The 24,974-nt window shown below is 36.7% G+C and overlaps 1 protein-coding gene across 3 annotated transcripts in view; it reads left to right on the forward strand.

Moving 5' to 3' along the window:
• The window catches only part of vps13d (vacuolar protein sorting 13 homolog D), a 288,043-nt gene that overhangs the window by 169,169 nt on the left and 93,900 nt on the right, over positions 1-24,974 (forward strand). For all 3 annotated transcript variants that reach the window (XM_073031774.1, XM_073031775.1, XM_073031776.1), the window contains 8 exons: positions 1,029-1,171; positions 1,361-1,491; positions 3,030-3,205; positions 4,898-5,021; positions 9,166-9,401; positions 10,646-10,763; positions 14,930-15,093; positions 15,928-16,036. In XM_073031774.1, coding sequence (XP_072887875.1) covers positions 1,029-1,171; positions 1,361-1,491; positions 3,030-3,205; positions 4,898-5,021; positions 9,166-9,401; positions 10,646-10,763; positions 14,930-15,093; positions 15,928-16,036 — 1,201 coding nt within the window. The remainder of the gene's footprint in view (positions 1-1,028; positions 1,172-1,360; positions 1,492-3,029; positions 3,206-4,897; positions 5,022-9,165; positions 9,402-10,645; positions 10,764-14,929; positions 15,094-15,927; positions 16,037-24,974) is intronic.

Genomic DNA, 24,974 nt, shown 5'->3' on the forward strand with positions numbered 1-24,974 from the left:
AAAAAAATTACCTTTTAAAAATTATGAACTTAAACAGTTTGGTGGTTCTGTGTCCTTATGGTTAAGAAAAGATCTATTGAGCTGTTAATGTGTTAACTGCATATTACATTTAATTTGGCCCCATGTATTCATTGTTCATCTGCTTCATTACTAGAAACAGACGTCACACTGCTACCTGTATCCAATGCATAATTCACACAGAAATACCAAAAACTAAATACTGCAAATGTTGGAAGCAGAAATTGCTAGGTATAGCAGATTACGCATGATTTGTGAAAAGTAATATAATAAATTCACTGCTGACCCTGATCTGTTGTTTTACCCATAATCTTTGCTTCCTTCCTTATCACTCAGTTTTTACTCTGAGAAAATTAAAGCTTAACAAAAGCTCAGCATGTCAAATCTGACCTACTGTTTTCCCACTTTAAATGGAAAATCATAGTACCATCTGCTACCCCATATTAAACAGTCTGTCCACATGTATGCTAAAGATATCATTATATAATTTCTGAAATGTAAATCAGATCTCCAATTCAAAACCCAAAGCATGTTTAATCTTCATAATTTATTGAATTTAAGCAACAGGCAATTTATTTTCCTTCCTTTCTACATTTTCTTGAACTGCAAAATAATTATTGAAATGGGTAACTAGTGGGTCCAGATAGTCTCGCCCATTTAACCCTTATATCGCAACTCTAATTTACATAGCAATTCTGTCAGTACAGCTTCAGAAACCTGTTTAGCCCAAAGCTGCATTTTTGTTTCTTTACGGATCTCTCCTTCGTCTTTCACTATTTCTATCATTTTGAATGAACTTTACATTAAACAAGTGTAGGATGCCTACTTCAATTCATACATATTTTTTATAGTTGCAATCCTAACTGTAGTCCTCATGTTATCATATGATTTAGTACAGTCACTAAGATATTACTATATATGGTTGCTATCTTATGGAAAACTACCAGTTCCAGTCTTAATTTTGTGTTTATCAATGAGTGTCTTCTTCACGTTCTCTGTGATCCCTGCAGGTGTACCATGAGGATCGGGAGGGGAATCCATCCAGACGCAATACCTGGATGGTGTCAGGAGTTCTCTCTGGATGGAGGCAGTGGTGTCCGAGCCGTGAAAGTGATCCAACATGGGAATAGACCAGGACTTATTTATAGTATTGGTGAGGCTGAATAGAGTGGTTTACTGACTTAAAAGTTTTTAAGGATTGAAGGGCTGAATTCTTCTTCATTATAATAGCAACAGCTGTAATGAATTTGGTCCAGTGACAACAATTGAGTTTTTATGTGTTTAATTTTACTTTTGCTTAGTGTTTCCAAAAAAAAAAATTGCTTTTGTTTTTCTCTTTCAGGAATTGATATCCGGAAAGGGAGAGGCCGCTACAGAGATACCAACATTGTGACATTTGCACCCAGATACCTACTGGACAACAAATCCTCTCACAAACTAGCTTTTGCTCAACGGGAGTTTGCCAGGGGCTTGGTAAGCAAGAGATTTTTGAGACTATGAAGACATGACACATTAATTTGTATTTTAAAAATAAGTGTGTTACTAAATACAACAGGAATTTGGAATTTACTGCAAACATTGTTTTGGCATGAGCAGGCTTAATGAATTCCTGTCTGCATTACATTAAGCTGTCTGTGAAAATAGACGAGGAAGAATCTGATAGTGGTGGAGACACTTGCACAAAAGCATCACTTACAGAAGTTTGTAAGCTGTAGTGATGCAAAAGCAGCAAAATGAATTACTTGAGCAGACCTAGGGCAAGGACGCTGGAACAGTTAATGTAATATGATGAACATATTCCATCAGTGTTGCACATTGTTAGTAGCTTTTAATTAGTTATCAATTTAGCCCATCTGTGATATTGTAGAACTGCTTTTTATCCTTTCTAAAAAGTTTATCTGTTGTATGAATATTGCACTTTGAATGTGCTGCTTAGTCTACAGCTTTGGTATGCATGCCTGTAACTGTACAAGATGGATGCAGATTAGAAGACCTATTTAGCTCATCCATTTGGAAAAATGCTGCAGTTCTGTTCTCATGACATTCAAGTGCTCCTCCATTGCCTGGAAGAGTACTCTATCTGTTTATTGCTATCTTAACTTACGGACATCAGTCCGAAATCTGTGTAATTTGTTCTAGTATTATTGTTTAGGCAATGTTCCTCTTCGTCTCAATCTGCTTTTCAGTAGTTCCTTTCCAAGTTCAAAAACCCCAGTTTCTTCAGTCATTAAATCATAGCATTCTGATTCTGCTAAGGGTCAATCTAGTGGCTATTTAGTTTATAATTTGTATAATTATAATTTATATAATTTTATAATATTCATATGTCATAAGTGAAAATCCAATCTGTATTTTGAAGGTGTATAGCCTTAAACATCTGCAAGGCACCAAGCAAATAATAATTTCTCTGTAATGGATTAATTGAAATGTACCTGCCTGAATTGTCACAATCTAAGTGAAGAAATGTAGTGATATTCATGACTCAGCCAATATTATATCCTTCACTGAATTCCTCCAGTTTCATCTCTTCAGTAATTCCTGCAACTTTGTTGACTTCAAGTTAGCTTCTTAAAGCACTTCTTTACAATATTTGTTTCTGTCAGTAATAGATATGATAAGGAAAGTCAATTAACTCATCTGCTCATCCATTAAGAAAGAGTATAGTGATACGAACATGATATTTAATTCTTAAACAATTAAACTTTTTACCTAAACCACCATTCTTGAGTGCACTTTGCCTCCTACTTCATTAATAAACCAAAAATGTTTGCATTTCAAAAGTATTTCATTAGAGTTTAAATATTTGGTGCAACCGCAGAGCAGTATAACCATGTAAATGTTTCTACCTCACCTTCTTTCTCCCTTACTTAGCCTTGAATCCTTTCATTCTCACTTTGCTTAGACTGGATCCCAAACTCAAATATGCCAAGATTATGATTAATTTTCTGAGGGTGCTAGTACTACTTGACTTCCCCCAACAATATAATATTCATTTGAACTTTCTTTTTCAGGGGACACAAAATCCAGATGGTTACATTTCAACCCTCCCTGGTGCCAGTGTGGTTTTCCACTGGCCAAGGAATGATTATGATCAGTTACTATGTGTACGCCTAATGGATGTTTCCAACTGCATTTGGTCAGGAGGCTTTGAGGTGAACAAGAATAGTTCCTTCCACATTAACATGAGGTGAGAATTGTACCCAGATAAATGAAATAAGGTAGCTTAGATCAGGATCTCTCATAGATGTACATGGATATACTTGACAGAAACTGGTGTGTAGTGCCATCAGTAATACATGTGACAGGATTGCTTTGATCTACACAATTACTGTTGCAAATTTCCTTTATAAGGCAATTTTGTTCCCTTTACAGAGTTTGTGGACTTTGTATAAGTCTGGGCACCACCATTATTAATATTAATAAACTGTCCAGAATGATAAATACTCTTATTCCCTTTTGGGTCTTTTTCTCATTTGCCTCACATCAAAGAGTTTGGGTTCATTAGTACCTATCAATATCTCCAGTGGAATAGTTGAATTAGTAGGAGATTGCAAAAACCTAGTAAGTATTTTCATTGATTATGTAAGTTTTTCAAAACTTTCAGCAGTTTGTGCTACTTAGTTGTTAGTGCAATGCCATTTGTTCAGTTTCTCCTTAAAGGAATTTTGTCTATATTTGGATTTCACTAAGATCTGAAGTCCACTCTTTTTTTTCCTTCAGATTTCCTTTTGGATTTTTTTTAACTGCTTGACTGGGTTTTTAAATGTTTGCTCGTTGGTAGAAAGATCAGTGGGATTACATTCTAGTGACCAAAATAGTGGAGCAAAAGAGCCCAATCATTTTAGAATGTGGCTTTTGGTTTAAAATTGAGCACGTAAAATTAATATTTCACTGTCAGCATACTGTATGGTTAGGCTAACAGCCAAGTTTGAACTTTTTGTGAAAATTTATCTTCATCAGTCCTGATGAAGAGTTTCAGCCCGAAACATCGACTGGTTAGAACTTCACTATTTTGCCTCTTAATTAAAGCATATTATAATAATTCTGAAATTAGTTAAAACACCTAGATAAAATATTAATATACAGATCTTGTAGGCTTAGATGTTACAAATTTTAACTGTTGCTGTACACTTTTTCCTATTGGCTTTAATGACATGTTATATTGTGGAGTTCAGGTATAGTTTGATTTTCTATTTAATGCTGAACCATTTAATTTTAAGTGCTTTTTCCAATAAATGTGGTGCATTTTGCCTCAGCATTCCTACAGCAGAGACTGAAAAATTATCACACATTCCCATTCTTGAGTCTGTAGTTCCAATTCCTGGGAGAAGTTTCTGTGTGGGAGATTAACCTCATGATTAACTATCTAAAGCCAGTCTAACTGTCCAAAAGTAATAAAGTAGAGATTTTTGGGGGAAATTACTGCAAAACCTTTCCTCATGAAAAATCAGAGCGACACAGAGGTAAGCCACCTTTTAGTCAGAGGTGATGAAATCTCTGGGATTTATTGCCACAGATGTGTGTGGAGACAAAGTCTTTGGGTATATTTAAAGCAGGGTTGATAAGTTCTTGATTAGCAAGGGTGTCAAAGGCTAAGGGGAGAAGACAGGGGAACAGGAGTAAAGAGGGAAAATAGAACAGCCATGATCAAATGGTGGCGCTGACTCAGTGGTTCATATGGCCTAATTCAGCTCCTATGTCTTGTGATGAGCGGGAAAATCGGAAAAAAAATTGGGTAAATTTTTTAAAAATTTCATCAACAGCTATGCAACAAAGTTGTACTTGCTTTGTTTACAGCTTTCTTTCTCACTGTTGTTGCTTATTTCTTAACAAGACGGTTGAAGATTTTAACTTCTCTCCCCTGCATTTTGTTTTACAGGGATACATTAGGGAATTGTCACCTTCTACGGGTAGAAATCACTCTTAAAGGAGCAACATATCATATTGCATTTAGTAACTCTGAACAGCTGCCACCACCCTTTCGCATTGATAACTTTTCAGAGGTAAATCTCTATGGAAAATTATTACTGCACTTGCATCTACAATATAATTATAGTTTTACACAAAAACTCCCCTATTTGCTCTCACAAGCTGGATATGTTAGGTTGATCGATGTTGATTAGGTACGTATATAAAATGAATCATTCTTCAAACTTAATGGAACTTTACAATAAACTAACCTTTGGAAAGAGTATCAGCCACTCTAAAGTAGACTTGACAAACATTGGATAGCAAACACGTACGTTAAGGGAAGAGTAGCTCTGTCAAAATTATCTCGTGTCCCCTTTTGGCCCTCTTGATTTCCTTCTTGAGTGCATTTCGCATGATTTATGCTCCAGGAATTCACTCAATCTCAACTACATCTATTGGAACCATGCCAGGTCCTCGATACCCCTTGTAGTCCCGGCTTTGCTGCTCCTGCAAGCCTTGGCCTTCATTCTTAACAGTGAAGACCCTTAAGGTATCACTACCTGACCTTTTAAAGCCTCCCACTTTTCTGTGGTCCCTTCATCTGCAAATAACCTACTCTGAACAATCTTTGCAAGTTGTGTTTCATGTTGTCACAATTCCCCCTGTGCAAATTTAGGTCTTGAACCTGTGGAACATATTTGTCTTTTTTCATATCTATTTTAAAACGGAATAGAACTATGATCATTCATCCCAAAGTACTTCTAATTGTCACCTCAGTCACTTGCCCCTGCCTATTACCCATGAGTGGGGCAATCTTTCCTCTCTCCTAGAGCCCAAAAAAATTTCCTGAATGCACTTAACAAATTCCACCTCACCTTAGCCCTTAACAGTATGGAAGTTCCAGTCTTCATTACAAAAATTTTAAATCCCCTAATATGACAACCATATAATTCTTAAAACTCCGCAGAATTTTCATGTAACTTTTTTCTTCTTATTCTCATTGAGTATTAGTATAATCTCAGCAATATAATCATCCCCTTTTATTTCACTGCTCCACCCAGAAAGCCTCTTTGGGTGATGCTCCAGTAATTTCATCTCCTGTCCACAGTTATGCATTGCCCTTTATCTAAAATCCTTCCTATACACAATATTCCAGATGTGGTCTAACGAGGGTTTTGCATACCAACTGAATATAGCCCTATGGATTTTTTTGTGCTTGTTCAATATTTAAAGATCTATGTACTGCATCTGAAGATCCATATCCCTTTTCATCGCATTTAAAAAATCTATTCTTTTTAGATCCGTCACCTTCATCTACAGAAATGTTTGTCATTGTTCTGTCCATTCACTTAATCTGTTGATATTTCTGTTTTAATGCTTCCTTTTATATTGTTTGTGCATTAACTTGGATTTGTGGCTTTTTATTATTTAAAACTTTTGTAAATGTATTGAATGGTTAAATTATTATCATTGTTCTCACAGGTACAGTGGAAAACTTGTCTAGCTTACAGTTCATCCAGATCAATTCTTTATAACAAGGCTTTGAGGTACTATAAGACCAAACAATAATGAGTGCAGAATAGTGTTACAGTTACAGAAAAAGTGCAGTGCAAGTGGTCAGTAAGACACAAGGCCATAATGAGTCCATCTTATCATACCAGAAAACCATTACAATAGCCTTATAACAGCAGGGTAGAAGCTGTTCTTGAGCCTGTTGGCAGAAGCTTTCAAGCTTTTGTATCTTCTACCCAAATGGGGGGGGTGGGGAGGAAGAAGAGAGAATGTCCTGGGTCGATGAGGTCTTTGGTTATGCAAGGCAGTGAGAAGTGTAAACAGAGACTGTTTTCTGTGATGTACTGACCTGTTTCTTGTGATCATGAGCAGACCAATTGCCATATCAAGCTATGATGCATCCATATAGGATGCCTTCTATAGTGCATCTATAAAGTTAGGGAAGGTCAAAGGGGCATGCCAAATTTCTTTTAGCCTCCTGATGAATTAGAGGTGCTGGTGAGCTTTCTTCATTGTGGCATCATCATAGTTAGATTAGGACATGCTGTTGGTGATTATCTTGGAACTTGAAGTTTGCGGTAACATTGATATAAACAGGAGTATGCAGACTATCTCCTTTCCAGAAGTCAGTGACCAGTTCTTTTGTTTTGCAACCATTGAGGGAAGGTCCTAACATTGTAGATCCTTGTCAGTTAGGTCCTTACACTTAAAGTATCAATTTGAAATCAGCTATATTTTGATTTCTGTTATATAACTATTTGTCCTCAGTATTGGTTTTACCTAAATTATAAACATTAAATCATTAAATCACCTTTGGGATTTTGAAATATTATTGTAAAGAGCTAAAATGCTCCCTTTCAGACATGTAAAACCCTTTCAAGACTGTTCATTGTTAAAACCTCCTCCATTAAAACTAACTTAGTTAACTTCTGCCAATATATACAATTTATTAATTGTAACAAAATTTGTCTGCTTACCAGTTTTTAACGTGGTTGAAAATGCTTGAGTTATTACAAGTTTGAGTACTCTTCTCATAAATAACTTTTTAAGCTTGAAATGCCAAAATAAATTAAAATGTGACTTGATTAGTTAAACTATTTATCTTTTAGAGTAAAAAGAATGATTTTATGAAGACTTTGGGGACTCAATTAATGATTACCACTTTATATTACTGAAGTCATCTTCATTTTCCCTAGAATTCTTGTAGATTCCTGGAATGGATTGCAGTGCTGCCATGTATCTCTGTAGCTGTAATTTTCTTTGAAGCATGAATATAGCACGTGCTTTGAATTTTCCTTCTCCTTTGATGGTTTACTTACACATTTATTTATCTTTTCTGGTTTATTTATTTTGTATCCTTCATTTTTCCCTTAACCACTTTAATAGAATAAAATTTCTGACTGATAGCTTATTGTATTCCCTTCCATTTATATACAAAATATTAATACAATCATTTCACCTAGGGCTTTCCAGCTCTATTCATTTACTGATTTAATATGCTTTTGACACTTTGTTATCTGTTGATTCCACCTTTCTTCAGATGCAGCCACCACAGTGGTGCATTTCTGTCTTTTTCCTGTATTGCTGCCAGTGACCCATGTATTAGAATGCATTGGGGTACTCGTGTTCAATTACTGTAGAAATTTTAACTCAATAGTCCTTTATCTTCTAATAGCATTACAAATATAATATCTTACTTTTTCCTATGTTAGCCATGGTGTTCATTCAGGAAATGAATATTTCCCTTGCCAATGTTCTTCCAAGCAAGTGACTTCCCACTTTATCATCAGAGAAGCCACGGACTATAGGGCTTTCAGTCCCACTTGCAAACAATGTTTTCTGCATCCCTTCATAGTATTGTAGTATACTTCCCTCTCTGGACAGCCTGTGCTTCAAGGTACCATGTTTGTCATTTTGGCTTCCCTTCTTACTCAGCGAGGAAGTAAGTACCTTGCACTTATTGGATAGGATCATCTCCTGCGGATTCTCATTCTGTTTGTTTCTTGGTTTCTCTGATGTCTGGTGAAAACTTCCTAGGTCAACCCCTTTCTCTATGTGAAGTGTGCCTTGACGTTGCACATAATATCAGTGATTCTGAACTGGTAGTTCATGGCAGAGACATTGATCACAGATGTATTTGCTTCAAATAGTCTTGCAATCCACAGTTCATCACGTTTTGCAGACCAGACACACAACCTGATCTATTATCACTTTAGGTCTGTTTTGTTTGTTTTAATTATTTGCCAGTAATGTGGCACGAGATGTGAAGAAATGGTAAGAACACAGATCAAGCAACACTCTATTTAAAATTGCTATTTTTAATAAGCATTAGATTAACATTAAATGCTAAAGCCATTTCTGCAGCTGTGTACTTATTTGTTTTGATATTATATGTGGTTACAAATATTGTCAAAGAACAACAAAACAGGCCAGAATGTCCAGCTGTAGCAGTTTTAACTGGGTAATCCAGTGCATATTAGCCCACATGCTCACTAGTTACAATTAGGTTCTTTAAATCTGAAGATCAAACCATTCTTAATTAACAGTGCTTAACCTCTTGGGCTTAATTTTCTGATTCAGAGCAATATTGAAAATGTTTCAGTATGACACTTCCTTCAGGCTGACAAATGCAAGCAGCAGCAGCAAGCAAACTGTTACACATAGTAAAATCTTCATCTGTTTTCGCATCAAGTTCCTGATCTCCCTCCTTTACTACTTTATCAGGTGGCTATTATTTTCAATCAACATGGTGTGGCAGAGCCAAGACTAAAGACAGAAGTAAAACCATCAGCGTCACTGGATTATGCCTGGGATGAGCCTGTTCTTCAGCCGTTAATTACGCTATCAGTAAAAGGGGCAGGTTCATCTGAAATTACCTGTGATATGAATGACTTCAAAGAGTCTAAACAGCTTTATTATGAAAATTTCATCTACATTGCTGCCGCCCATACCTTCTCTGGGTAGGTTTGTTGTTGCCTGGATTTGTTTCCAGTCTGGTTCTTAAGGTTCTTTGTTTGATTTGATCAATTATCTATCCCTTGAGAGTGATTTCAGAGGGTCATGGTGGGGCCTTTTAATGGTTTAAATTGAAATGGGGAGCTACAATATCTGAAAATCATTGCATTACATATTAGTATCCTCCAGCTCTTAGATGTTATTTTCACTGTAATTCTTTCTGTATTTAGTCAAGGTGAATAGTGAGAAGTAAGTAGATGAAGGGTCTCAGTCAGAAACATTGACTATTCCTCTCCATAAATGCTGCCTTGCCTGCTGAGTTCAACCAGAACTTAGTGTGTGTTACAATAGATGAAAGATTTACAGAATAAGCTTTGACTGTGAAGGAATCTACTTCACTTTATTTTTGAAAATATTAAAAATTATCATTGATTTCCAGCTTTTCCCCATGCCAAAATCAGTTCATCTTGTAGAACAATGTGTTTATGATTTGGTATACTAGTTCACAGATTTACATATTTGCACAAGTGTTTACATACTAGTATGTAAATCAAAATATGAAAAGTCAGCAGGAGCTTCAAAAATATTGAATGGAAGAGATTGGAACTAAGGTTCTTACCAACTCTTTTTAAAGAAATAAAGTGAATTGATAATTAAATAAAAAGATCAAGCGTATTATAATGCTATTGCTGCATGGATCGATACTCTAGATGAAGCAAAGGAGCTTTCACTATACACAGAATTTAGGACACAGTGAAAAAGCCTTTCATAAGTAAAGTGTTTTACAGCAAAAATAAATATCAAAATTAGAAGCAGTTACATTGTTTTAATTATAGTGTGCACTAATTTGATAGACATGACACAGTGGTGTTTGTTTTGGAATTCAAGCTCTAATAAGGAGAGTTCAACATTCAGTCAAGGTTGACATTTGGCAATGCCAAGGATACCACCTGCTGGTAGTGCAGGTTTTCAGATAAGGTGGCAATCTTCTGTCTGCTCTTCTGTTCTATCAAGTGGAAATAACATATGTTTTTTTTCCCCCACTATTTATTTTTCTACTAAAACTCCCAAAGTAAATTTCATGTGATCCTCTGGGGCCTTACTCTGGATCATGTTAGCTGGTATGTTTCATGTTAACAGTATATTAATCATTTGCTGGAAGTTACTTGGAGATGTGCTGAGGTTGTGTAAGGTTATGTATAGATGCATCACAATCTAGCTTTGTAAAATGTCCTTTGTTTTAAATCAGGCATGGAGAATATTCTGGGAGACCTGCTGCTCAAGGTTCAGAGAAGAAAAACATTAGATTTGCAGAATTAGTTCTGGATGTTGCACCCAAAACTGGAAGAGTGATCCTAAAGAAAAAGGTAAAGGAAAATAAAAATAATCTATGAAGAAATCATATCTTTAACTGTTCTTTCTTTGGAACATGGGATATTTTCACTAGACATTGAACAAAAGCCTTGGATACATCCACTAGAAAAGTTGCAGTTATTTTTTATTTTGTGCTGACTATATATTTGGGCACTTTTTGCTTTTGTCTCTTAATAATATTTCAATTCTTTAAGGGAATAGTGCTACCTCTTCAACAATTCATCACTGAAACCAGTAGAAAGCGGGTGTTATCAGACTATTTGACCCAGAGAAAATATTGCATATGAGGCCAATTAAGTTCCAAATTCTTAAGGAGTTTTACCTCCTCCAAGCCTAGGACACTGATATTAATTATAGCACTACTGTGACACAAATGAAGTCATTCAACACATCTCAAGGGCATGTACCATCAAGGACATCTCAAGTACCATCAGGTAAGATGGTACAACTCTTTGCATGCAGCTCCAATGGGAATCATCAAATATTCCCGTTTAGGCGTAATGCAGTTGAAATTCATGGCCACAGCCATGGATACTTCAGTAAGCAGCATCGTTTTGAGATGTTTAAAAAATTCTTTGGATACTCAAAAGTTTCCAAACCTTTGCCAGCATACTCTGGTCATGTGTGTAGTTCCTCTTTAAGAAAATGGAAGCAAGGATGCCACCCAAGTCTACGAGGATGATTAAAATGGAGAGACCTTAGACTTCCACTCCCAAATATCATGCTGGCAAATGTGCAGTCTCTGGAAAATAAAACTGAAGAGCTCAGAGCAAGATTGCTCTATCAGGGACATATCAGAGGCTGCTGTGTACTCGGCTTTCTGGAAGCATGGCTCATGCCTGCAATTTGGGTTGCAATGCTGCAGACCAATGGCTTCATCATTCTCCACAAAGACAGGACAGCTCGGTCTTTTAAAGGCAAAGGAGGTGAAGTGTGCTTTTATGATTTAACTCATCATGATGCACAAATGTGGCAGTTTTGTCTCAGTAATGCTCACCTGACCTGGACCATCTCATGATCAAATGTCATTCATTTTATCTGCTTAGGGAGTTTCCTGCCATCATCGTAGTAGTAGTGTACATTCCACCTTAGGTTAACGTCAGGCAGGCACTGGAAGAGCTGAGCAACATAATCAGCAGGCATCCTGATGCCTTCTCTGTCATTGCAGGAGATTTCAACCAGGCCAGCTTGAAGCAGTCTCTGAACAACAATCACCAACATATCACTTGTTAAACCAGAGGACCCAGCACACTTGACCACTTGCACGACACCTCACACCCACAGTTAGGAAAGTCGAATCACCTGGCTGTACTTCTACTCTCAGCTTATAGGCAGAGACTAAAAATGGCAGCTTCAGTGATGAGATCCAAGAAGATATGATCAAGGGATGCGGAGGAGCACTCACAGGACCACTTTGAGTCAGTGGACTGGACAATATTCAGGAATTCATTCAAGTCTGAATGAATCCACCACAGTTGTCACTGACTTCAAGACTCATATGGGTGTGTATGTGCCTTCAAGAACATATTGGATATACTCAAACCAAAAGCTGTGGATGAACTTGGAGATTTGTAGACTGCTGAGGGCTAGAGCTGTAGAATTCAAGACCAGTGATCCAGAATTATACAAGAAGTCCAGGTGCAACCTACAGAAGGCTATTGTAAGGGGAAAAACAGTTGCGATTGAAGTTAGAGACCTAATCAGGTACACCTCAGCTTTGGTAGGGTTTACAGGCCAGTACCTCGTACAAAGTGAAACTTAGCATCACAGCCATTCATGATGTTTCACTCTCAGATGAACTAAACATCTTTTGTGCACACTTTGAAATGGAGAATAAAACTACACCTACATGAATCCCTGTGATCTCTGTCTTGGAGACTGATAATAGAACATCTTTCAAGAGGGTGAATCCTTGCAAGGCATCAGGCTGTTATGTTGTACCTTGTATGGCTCTGAAAACCTGTGCTAACCAATTGGCAGAAGTGTTCAAGGACAACGTCAATCTTTCACTGCTGCAATCGGAGGATTCCACCAGCTTCAAAAGGGCAACAATCATTCTAATGTCCAAGAAGAGCAGAGTGAGCTACCTCAACAACTATCACCCAGTGGCACTCGCATCTGCTGTGATGAAGTGCTTTGAGAGGTTGGTCATGGCTAGAATCAACTCTTGCCTAAACATGGACCCAGACCTGTGGCTATTTGCCTATTGTCACAATAGGTCTACAGCAGAGGCAGTCTTACTGGCTCTCCACTTGGTCGTGACCAAAGTAATACCTACACCAGGCTGCTGTTTATTGACCATAGTTCAGCGTTCAGTACAATCACACGCTCAGTTCTAATCAACAAGCTCCAAATCTTGAGCCTTTGTACGTCCTTCTGCAACTGGATCCTTGACTTCCTCAATGGAAGACCACAGTCTGCAGGTTGGAAATAACATCATCTCCTCATTGGCAGTCAACACTAACAAACCACAAGACTACGTGCTTAGCTCAGTGCTCTACTCTCTCTACACCCACTGTTGTGTGGCTAAGGAACAGCTCATATGCTATTTATGAATTTGCTGACCACACAACTATTATTGGCAGAACTTTGGATGTTGATGGGGAGGGGGGCAATGAACATAAGCGAGATAGATTAGCTGGTTAGTGTTGCAACAGCAACCTTGCAGTCAGTGTCACTGACACCAAGGAGTTGATTGGACTCAGGAAAGGGCAGTCAAGGGAACACACACCAGTCCACATCTAGGGATTAGAAGTGGAAAGGGTGAGCAGTTTCACATTCCTGGGTGCCAGCATCTCTGAGAATCTATCCTAGGCCCAACATATTTATGCAAATACAAAGAAGGCATGACAGTGGCTATATTTCATTAGGAGTTTGAGGAGAATTGATATGTCACCAGAGACACTTGCAAATTTCTTCATATGTACTGTGGAGAGCATTCAAACTTGTTGCTTCTAGTATGGAGGAGCCACTTCACAGGAAACTAGAGAAAGTTGTAAACTTAGAAGCTCCATCATGGGCACTAGCTTTCCCAGCATCCAGGACACTTTCAAAACTCAATGTCTCAAGAAGGCAGCATTCTTCGTTAAGGAGCCCCATCTCCCAGGACATGCTATCTTCTCTTTGTTACCATCAAGGAAGAGTAACAGGAGCTGGAAGACAGACATTCAACGTTTCAGGAGCAGCTTCTTCCCCTGTGTCATCAGATTTCTGAATGGACAGTGAGCCCATGAACACTGCAGCATATATTTACTGTAGTTTACATTTTTATTATATATTGCTGTGTGCTGCTGCTGCTAAAGAGCAAATTTCATGACATATTTCACCTGAGCTATAAGATTGAGTTACACAGGAAAAAATAAATTTGTAGAATAAGGTCTGTAAAACATGAAGAGTCTTGGAAGAAAAGTTTTAATTTAGTAACTGTGCTGTATGGCTCTGGCAATTATAGGGATTTTAATTCTGTATATTTGCTGGAGCAAAGAGGAATAAAGGTCTTTCCATGTTTCAGTCATAGATAAACTTCATCAGCTCTGGAGTTGTAGCCGAATAATAGGCTGAGTGTAGAATAACCAACATTGCTAATATCTGTATTCATCAAAGATCATCATGTTGACAATAGGTAGGGGAGATGTTTTGTAAATAGGAACATTTTAAAAGAACTAGGCTTTGTAACTTTAATTTTCTATGTGTGCTCATAGAAGTTGTACAAAAGTGATTCGGGCATGCATTGTTCCTATCTGCTTCAAACTTAAATGAACACAATTGATTTGACGTGTGTACATTTCTTTAAGGGCTTGTTTCTGCAAGCCCGCTATCCATTGGAAGATATTTATGATGGTTGGTTAAAAGCACAAGTTGATGTCATTTGTAATGCCTTCATGGACGTATAATGATTTAGCACACAATGTAAATGTTTGCACATGAAGAATAGCAAGTTCATCAAGTTACTGGAGATAGTTAGTCTCCTCAACCTGTAGCTGGTAAATCATAGATAAGTTTTGGGCATAAATGGAGGGCAATCAGGAAAAAAATATTGCAGTTGAACTGACTCTATTCAGTGACAGAAAAAAAAATCGTCGTACTTTGATTAGCATGTATCTTGCTTGCTTTGCCTGTAAAACATAGTAAAATTCTACTCAAATCTTTGTAAATGTAGGAACCAGGTAAACGATCACAGCTTTGGCGCATGACTGAAAGTGGGATGCTATGCCACGAGGGTTCTTCTCCACCTCATAATCCCAACAAACCCTCTTCTAATAAACAACCAAATTCTGGATTGGTCCTTGATATTGCAGGCTTGAGTGCTGTCACCGACTGCAGGTAAAGTATGACAAAGCTGAAGCGATGTAAGAGACAAAAGTTAATTTTCAGACCATCATTATCTCAATAATAGTGGTATTGATTACTGTTTATGTCTTGTGCTACATCTCGTAATCGTCAATGGCCAGTTTGTCTTCAATTAATCAAGTACAGCATGAGGATGCTTAAATATACGAGTATTTTCTTGATTGCCTCTCTGAATTAAATATTGAATAGTCATTCCTTAGAATGTTCAGTGGTGGAGTAGTGCCTACAATAATAAGACTTTAAAGTCTATTAAATTACTTTTTCTAGATGGTTCAGTCTTAATTGTCTGGTTTTTGAATAATTGGCTGCCACAGTTCAATACTTAGTTGTTCCATTCTAATGAATGAATAAAGTATATCTCATCGCTGTTATGAATTATGTTAGTTTTATCTTTCCTCTTATAAAGTCAATGCATTTTGCACAGCAGTTGCTCATCCAAATGACCATTCTTCAGCCTACTGATTACAGACTGACTGTTTTTCCAGTTGGTAGAAGACATTCCAACTCGATCTGAAACAGTTAACTTCCAAAATTCTTAGATACATGGTCTAGGAGATGGTGATTGATAGGATTAAACGGAGGAAGTTTTCCCCCCATTAGTTCAGGGATGTTGAGAGGTTAAATGTTACAGTCCTGATGTCACCCTGGATTTGCGTCAACCCAGCACTGAGCATAAGATTTCCTGTTCTGTTTTTATAATTACATCAAGCAGCATAGTTATTCAATCAGTTATCAAGAAAGCTACATTTTATACCTAGTTGAAGGTACATCATCTGTGTATGTTTCATTACTTCTTTCTGTTTGCAGGTTTGAACCACTGATGGTGAGAAAGCCAGAGCGGCGTCGCAGCACCACCCAGAGCTGGTATTTCCAAGATGGGCGTCTGAGCTGCGGCCAATCAAGAATGGTAGTGCAGGTGAGAGCGATGGCAGTGCCAAGATAAATTCTCGAGTCTGCTTTCAGCAGTTGCTTAGTCAATAAGAAAGTGATTGTGCCGGTCCTTGTAGGTTGCAGAATTTAATGTTAGGAGCTAAGAATGGTGGTGGTGGGAGATGACACAGAGGATGATTTGAGGACCCTTCTTTTTGTCAATGGATTTAGTTTGGTATTGAAACACCACAGTAGAATCCTGATTTAAGAAATTCAACTTGGGTATGTTGCTTTTAATTTATTAATTTGGGTAACTCCCAAACATTACTAATGGCAGAGCAGTAAGCACGAGTACATCAACTTTGTATTTGCAGAAATTTTATAAACCTATACGTGGAGAATAGAGAATTATGCTTAGAACTGTATAGCACAGTGAGGACCCTCCAGCCCATGATGTGCTGACTCATATAAATCTATTCCATGATCAATTTAACCCTTCCCTGCTACATAGCCCATAGTCTTCCATTTTACTTACATTCATGTGCCTATCTGAAAGTCTCTTAAATGCCCCTATTGTATCAGCCTCAACCACCACTCCGGGCAGTGAGTTCAGACACCCACCATCTCTGTGTAAAAAAAAAAAAGAGCAAACCTACCTTGGACATCTCACTTAAACTTTCTTCCATTTATCTTAAACAGATGTGCTCTAGTATTGACCGTTGCCACCCTGAGAAAAAGGTGCTGGCTGTCCACTCTGTTCATGCCTCTCACAATCTTACACATCTCATCCTCCTTGCTTCAAAGAGAAAAGCAGTTGTTCCTCAACCATTCCTCATAAGATGGCCTCTTACCCAGTCAGCATCCTGATAAATCTCTTCTATAACCCCTTTTTAAAGCTTCCTCCTCCATCCTCTAATGAGGCAACAGGAACTGAGTCCAATATTCTAAGTGTGGGGTGACCATAGTTTTGTACAGCTGCAACATCATCTCGTGGCTCTTGAACACAATCCCGCAACCAGGACAGCATGCCATAAACTGTCTTAATCAAAAGTAACAGAAATTTATGTTTGTATTTAAGCTGTGACATTATGTTACTTCAACTAAAATATCAAATCCCCACTTTCAAATCACCACCTTCTAACTTCAAAGGAATAGATCCTAATTTGCACTGACTGGTCTTATAAATCAGTATTGGAAGTTAAGGGGTAATTTATGCTGCATTTGCTACTAAAACAATATGTTCTTTCTAAGAGATGGTACCCAAAAGTGCCCTAATTCTTCAGGCCATCATCTAATTAGGGCTTTGTATAGCTGGAGCATAACATCTACCCCCATGTACTCTGTATGCATTCAGCTTTTATGTTTACTTCCTGTGCCTGTCTGCAAGATTTTAATGACTGATGTACACTGGCTCCTAAACACCTTTGTATTTCCAGTGTTTATAATACTTCATTGTTTAAAATGTTCTTCAGTCCATAATGGATGTCAAATTTGTCAGTATCAAATTTCATTTGTCACACTAATCATTTAAATATTAATAGAACAGCACAGCACAGAAAGAGGCCCATCAGCCCACAATGTTGTGCTAAACCAATTGAATTAGTAATCAAATGGCTAACTAATCTTTTGCCTACGTGATGTCCATATCCTTCTATTTCCCTCATATTCATATGTCTATCTAAACATCTCATAGAAGTCTCAAATGCTTCTGCCTCTACCTAAGCAGCACATTCCAGGCACCCACAAATTGCGCTTCTCATCTCCTTTGAAATTACCCCACCTCACTTTAAATATCTGCCCTCTGGTATTAGACATTGCAACCCTTGGAAAAAGATACTCTCTGTCTACTCTATCTATGCCTCTCATCTTGTAAACCTCCATCAGGTCTCCCATCAGCCTCCGCTGCTCCAGAGAAACCCACCCAGGTTTGTCTACCCTCTCATTACAGCACTGTAATCCAGGCAACATCCTGATAAACCTCCTGTGCACCTTCTCCAAAGCTCCAACGTCCTTTCTGTAATGGGATGACTAAAACTGTCCACAATCCGCCAGATGTGTCCTAGCTTGAGATTTATAAAGCTGCAATATAATTTCCTGACTTTTGAATGTTGCCCCAACTAACAAAGGCAAACAAGCCATATACCTTCTTAACCAGCCTATCAACCTGTGTAACCACTTTCAGGGAGCAATGAATTAGGATTCCAAGATCCCTCTGCCATCAACACTGTCCAGAATCTTGCTCTTAACAGTGTACTGCCTCCCTGTATTTGACCTACTAAGGTGCAACGCTTCACATTTAGCCAGGTTAAACTCTATTTGCCATTTCTCTGCCTGTATCTTCAACTGATCTATATCCCGTTGTATTCTTTGCCACTCTTCTACACTATCCAAAACGACACCAATCTTCATATTACCTATAAGATTACTAACCCACCCATCCACATTTTCATATAGAGCAGAGGTCCCAGTACAGATCCCTGCAGAACACCACTAATCATAGACCTCCAGCTAGAACAAGTCCCTTTGACCACTACCTTCTGTCTTTGACTATACATCCATATTTTCATATTTCTTCCACTGACACCAAAACTAGATGAAATATAGATTTAATATGACCTTTATTTTGCCCCAGCTATGGGTAAATAGACCCACTCTCTTGTGGGCAGATTTGAGAGAGAGACATAGGCGACGGCAGTAAACCCAGACAAAAAAATCCAGAGAGGAGCCCCTAAGGCGATTAAACGTCCTTCTTGGAAGCTCCTTCATCCAAGGTGGTGCCAAACATATTCCTTCGCCTACTTTTGGACTTCACTGGTGAGGCTGAGAAGGGGGATCTTGACGACTGAACATCCCAGGATCTCCATACTGTTTGCCTAGGCATGTGCCCTGGAGAGGTCACTCCATTGCCCTTCAAGACAGACAGATGCCATCATGATCAATTTATTTTACAAATCCATGCTGTTTTTATAAATATCTGAAAACGTTCTCAAAGCGGAAATAAACTCGAAAGCTAGTTGCTTATCAGCTATCCAATACCAAGTAGCTTGTTTCAACTTGAAAACTCGTGTTTTTTTTGTTTCTCATAGAATAGTGTAGTACATGCCCTTCAGCCCACAATTTTGTACTGACCTTTAACCTGCTCTAAGATCAATCTAACCTTTCCTTCCCATATAGCCCTTCATTTTTGTTTCATTCATGTGCCTATCTATGTGTTGACTGTTCGTCAACGGAACTAGGTTAGGAGATTCACTAGGCAACTCATAATTATTCGAAACTCACATGTTAGTATCTCTGCACAAACAACAACGTAACTATGTTGAGCCCGGGCCAACAGTTTAGAACGTGTATACTACTGTTCCCTCTGTACCAATAATCACTCAGACAACTTGTGCAATTTATAATGCTGAAATAGGGATATCCTTTGGCCAGATGATCGATCCTTTCTTCTCTCAGCCCCTGGAGTAGGGGTTCTTCCTTGCGATGGTGGAGTTATCGCAGATAGCATGCTCAAAGTGTCCACTTTTATATTCATTCCTTACCATTTCAAATATTGCATTCCAGTGTCATTGGCTGTAGGTTATGTATCTGACCTTTAACATCTTTTTATTGGCTCTGCTCCAGGCCAGCATCTATTTATTGTCTTCTTCCCAGCAAGTGGCAATCAATAATTTATGGCTGTTGGTTTTCAATCAGCAATGAGCTTGATTCATGCAAAACAGATGCTGACTCTAACGGTCAAAAACCTGAATATTATATCCAACCAAAGAACATCTCACAAATAACTTCTTTTTCTTTTCAAATCTTTTTATTAGTTTTTTGAAAAAAAACAGAAGAAAAATATTGTTACAAGACATTTGAGAGTACATAATAGATTGATAAACATTCAAATATATATTGATCCATACATAGAATCTCTCAAACTCATATAATAATATAAATGATTAAGAAAAACCCCCCCAAAACAAAAAAAAACAACAACTAAATAGAAAAAAAAAACTAACCAACATGGGCAATCGTATAATGTTATATATATATACAGTAGTGCCTATGACTCCCAACCTCCATCCACACAATTCAGGATAGTGACAATAAGGTTCAGGATCAGACCGTTTAATTCATATGAAAATGCTGAATAAATGGTCTCCAAGTTTCCTCAAATTTAACTGAAGGATCGAAAACCACACTTCTAATTTTTTCTAAACTTAAACAGGAAATAGTTTGGGAAAACCACTGAGATACTGTTGGAGGATTGGCTTCTTTCCAATTCAGTAAAATGGATCTTCTAGCCATTAGTGTAATAAATGCAATCATTCGTTGGAATGAAGCGGATAAACACTTATTATCCATCATTGGTAGGCCAAAAATTGCAGTAAAAGGGTGTGGTTGGAGATTAATATTTAAAACTCTTGAAATAATATTAAAAATATCTTTCCAATAGTTATGTAAGCAAGGACAGGACCAAAACATATGAGTCAACGAAGCTATATCAGAATGACATCTATCACAGGTTGGATTAACATACGAGTAAAATCGAGCAAGTTTATCTTTAGACATATGAGCTCTGTGTACGACCTTAAATTGTATTAGAGTATGTTTAGCACATATAGAGGATGAGTTTACCAATAATAAAATTTTTTCCCATTGCTCAGTAGAAATAGGGCAATGCAGTTCTTCCTGCCATTCCTTCTTAATTTTTTCAGATATATCTGGTTGTAGATTCATAATCATATTATAAATGATAGCAACAAGACCCTTTTGACAAGGATTAAGAGCTAAAATTCTTTCTGTAATGTCCAATGGACATTCTTTCGAAAAAGACTTTAGTTCATTATATAAAAAATTTCTAATTTGTAGATATCTAAAAAAATGGGTTTTAGATAAATTATATTTATTAGATAATTGTTCGAAGGACATAATGTTATCATCCAAAAACAGATCACGAAAACATGTTATACCTTTTGTTTTCCATAAATAAAAGGCTTGATCTATGGAAGATGGTCGAAAAAAGTAATTAGCTGTTATAGGACTTGACAGTATAAACTTATTCAAACCAAAAAATTTACGAAATTGAAACCAGATTCGTAATGTATACTTGACTATAGGATTAGTTATCTGTTTATTCATTTTAAATAACGAAAAGGGAAGTGAAGATCCTAAGATTGAAATCAATGAGAAATCTTGCACAGATTTACATTCCAAATTTACCCATTGTGGGCCAGCAACTGTAGTCGATTCTTGTGTCCAAAATATCAAATACCGTATATTAACTGCCCAATAGTAAAATCTTAAGTTTGGTAGAGCCAAACCGCCCTCCTTCTTAGGCTTCTGTAAATATTTTTTAGCTAACCTAGGATTTTTGTTCTGCCACAAATACGACGATATTTTAGAATCAACTGTATCAAAAAAAGATTTAGGAATAAAAATTGGTAATGCTTGAAATAGGTATAAAAATTTAGGTAGTATCATCATCTTAATGGCATTAATTCTACCTACCAAAGACATAGATAGTGGGGACCACCTATTAGCAAGTTGCTTAATTTGATCTATTAAAGGCAAAAAATTAGTTTTAAATAAATCTTTATGTTTTTTAGTAATTTTAATACCTAAATAAGTAAAATAGTCTGTAACAATTCTATATGGTACCCGATTATAAATTGGAGTATGCATATTTAATGGAAAAAGTTCACTCTTATTAAAATTCAATTTATACCCAGAGAAGTTACTAAATTGAGCAAGCAAAGAAGAAATAGCAGGAATAGATCTTTCAGGATCAGATATATATAATAACAAATCATCTGCATATAATGATACCTTATACATCGTCTCCCCGCGGGTAATACCTAAAATATTGGGTGATTCACGAATAGCTATAGCCAAGGGTTCCAAAGCAATGTCAAATAATAAAGGGCTTAAAGGACAACCTTGCCTTGTACCCCGAAATAGTTGAAAAAAAGGGGATCTTTGATTATTAGTGAAAACCGAAGCTAAAGGTTTCTGATATATTAATTTAATCCATGATATAAATTTTGAACTAAAATTAAAATGTTGCAAAGTATTAAATAAATATGACCATTCGACTCTATCAAATGCTTTTTCGGCATCTAAGGAGATGACACATTCTGGGATTTTAGATGAAGAAGTATAAGCAATATTAATTAATTTTCTAATATTAAAAGATGAATAACGATTTTTAATAAATCCAGTCTGATCCTCAGAAATAATCCGAGGCAATATATTTTCTAATCTAACAGCCAGGATTTTACTAAAAATCTTAAAGTCCATATTCAGCAAAGATATAGGCCGATAAGATGCACATTCAGTGGGATCTTTATCTTTTTTAAGAATTAAAGAAATAGAAGCTTCATAAAAAGATTGTGGTAGTTTACCTATACTTAATGCATCTTTAAAAATTTTACAAAGCCAAGGAGAAAGTATAGAAGAAAAGGATTTAAAAAATTCTGCAGAAAAACCATCTGGGCCCGAAGCTTTACCCGAGTTCATTAAGAAAATGGCCTTTTCTATTTCAGACTCCGTAATAGGTGTATCCAAAATTACACTATCCTCAGCAGTTACTTTTGGAATATTCAATTTCCTTAAAAATTCACTCATTATAGAAGAGTCTTTAGTACATTCTGATTGATATAAAGAATTATAAAAATCTTGAAAGGCTGTATTTATCTCTTTGTGATCAATCGTCAGAGTACCATCTTGTTTACGAATCTTAGTAATTTGTCGCTTATCCGAAACAATTTTCAATTGGTTAGCTAGTAATTTACCAGACTTATCTCCATATGTATAAAATTGAGCTTTCGATTTAATTAACTGACTTTCAATCGAAGAGGTTAACAATAAACTATGCTCCATTTGAAGTTCCACCCTTTCTTTATAAAGTTCTTTACTAGGGGTCAATGCATAAATCTTATCAATTGCCTTAATTTTATCAACTAATGTTGATATTTTAGAGTTAGTTCGTTTCCTAACTCCGGCAGAATATGAAATAATCTGTCCACGAATATATGCCTTAAAAGTATCCCAGAGAGTTCCACTAGAGATGTCTGCTGTGGAATTTATTGAGAAAAACAAATCAATTTGCTGTTTAATAAAGTTAATAAAGTCAGAGTCCTGCAGTAAAACAGAATTAAACCTCCAACTTTTAGTACTAATATGTGAATCCGTCACCTTAATAGATAACTTCAAAGGTGCATGATCAGATATAACAATAGAGTCGTATTTGCAATCCATGACATCTGTAAGGAAGTGCTGATCAATGAAAAAGTAGTCAATCCTTGAGTAATTATGATGCACATGGGAAAAGTATGAGAACTCTTTATCATTAGGGTGTAGAAAACGCCAGATTTCACAGATAGCTGAATCAATCATAAAAGAATTAATAAGAGAAGCCGATTTGTTCGGAAAAGTTTGAATGGGTTTGGATCTATCCATCAAAGGGTTTAAACAACAATTGAAATCCCCGCCCATTATCAATCTGTATTGATTCAAATTAGGAAAGGATGTAAATAAACATTTAAAAAATTCAGGACAGTCAGTATTTGGAGCATAAACATTAACTAAAACAACTTTTTGATTAAAAAGCAACCCAGTAATAAGCAAAAATCTACCTTGCGGGTCTGAAATTGTTTCATAATGTATAAAAGCAGTTGATGAGTCTATAAAAATAGAAACACCTCTCACTTTGGCTTGCGAATTTGAGTGATACTGTTGGCCCTTCCAAAACCTAAACAACCTCTGACTATCCACCTTCCTAACATGAGTCTCTTGTACAAAAATAACATTCGCATTCATTCTATGGAATACTTTGAATACTTTTTTCCGTTTAATCGGATGATTTAAACCATTAGTATTCCAAGAAACAAAGTTAATAGTCTTATCCATATTGACAATACATATTACAGTTAACATATAGGTTTAAAAGAAAAGTGAACTCATGAACTCGGAAGGGGAAAGTAAGTTCAAAGGGAAGCCGGAAGTCACAGCACCGCAGCCATTTTAGTAGTTTCATATAAGCCCATGAAGTAAAACTAAGCAAAAAGCAAGCAGAAAAAAGAAAAAAAAGAAAAATCTCCCTCCCACCACCCTCAAAACCCCAGGAAAAAAGCCAAACAGAGGCAAGCGAGCGATCTAATACTAAAATTACCCCCTTGTCTCAAGACGGCAACTCAGACGTAACAAAGTTAAAAAAAATACAAACAACCCACATTATAAAAAAAAGGGTTGATATAGGAAAAATTAAAATATAAAATTAGTGTTATAAATGTATATTATCAAAAGGGTTAAAAAAATTAAAACAATAAATGAAGGTTTAACACTTTCGAACAGATCAAAACAGTTATGACGCTACAGACACTGGAGTCTGTCGGGAAGAAGAAACGCCATTTTATTCTTCCAAATCTTAATATTCAAATGCTAAAAATGTAAAAAAAGAGCGTATATCGATTAAAAAAAAGAAAAAAAAATAACCCTAATAGGTCATCTTCAACATTAATCGGTTAGTAATATATAAAAATATGAAATCGGAATAAACCCGGTAGAAAAAAGAGAGCTTTAATCGTATATAAGAAATATATATGAACCGTATCAAAAAAGAACCCAAACGTCAATCTATACCAGATCCAAATCTATAGGCTAGATTACATTGATCAGCCCGATCAAATGTCATTGTTCCAGGAAACCTTGAGCATCCGCTGGCGATTTAAACAGCCGAAAAGATCCATCTTGAAGGGTGACTCTCAGGTGTGCTGGAAACAGCAACGCTTGCTTGTAGCCTTTCTGGTGAAAATTCGACATAACCGATCTGAAAGCCAGCCTAGCCCGTAGTACTTCGGGGCTATAGTCCTCCAGAATGCGAAAATTAAAATTTTGATAGGTTATCATACCTTTTTTACGAGCCGCACGAATCAGTCGTTCTTTGATGTGAGGATAATGGATCCTGAGAATTATGTGCCGTGGTTTCAGACTTGAATCTG

Source organism: Hemitrygon akajei, chromosome 29, assembly GCF_048418815.1.
Source record: "Hemitrygon akajei chromosome 29, sHemAka1.3, whole genome shotgun sequence".
Classification (NCBI taxonomy): domain Eukaryota; kingdom Metazoa; phylum Chordata; class Chondrichthyes; order Myliobatiformes; family Dasyatidae; genus Hemitrygon; species Hemitrygon akajei.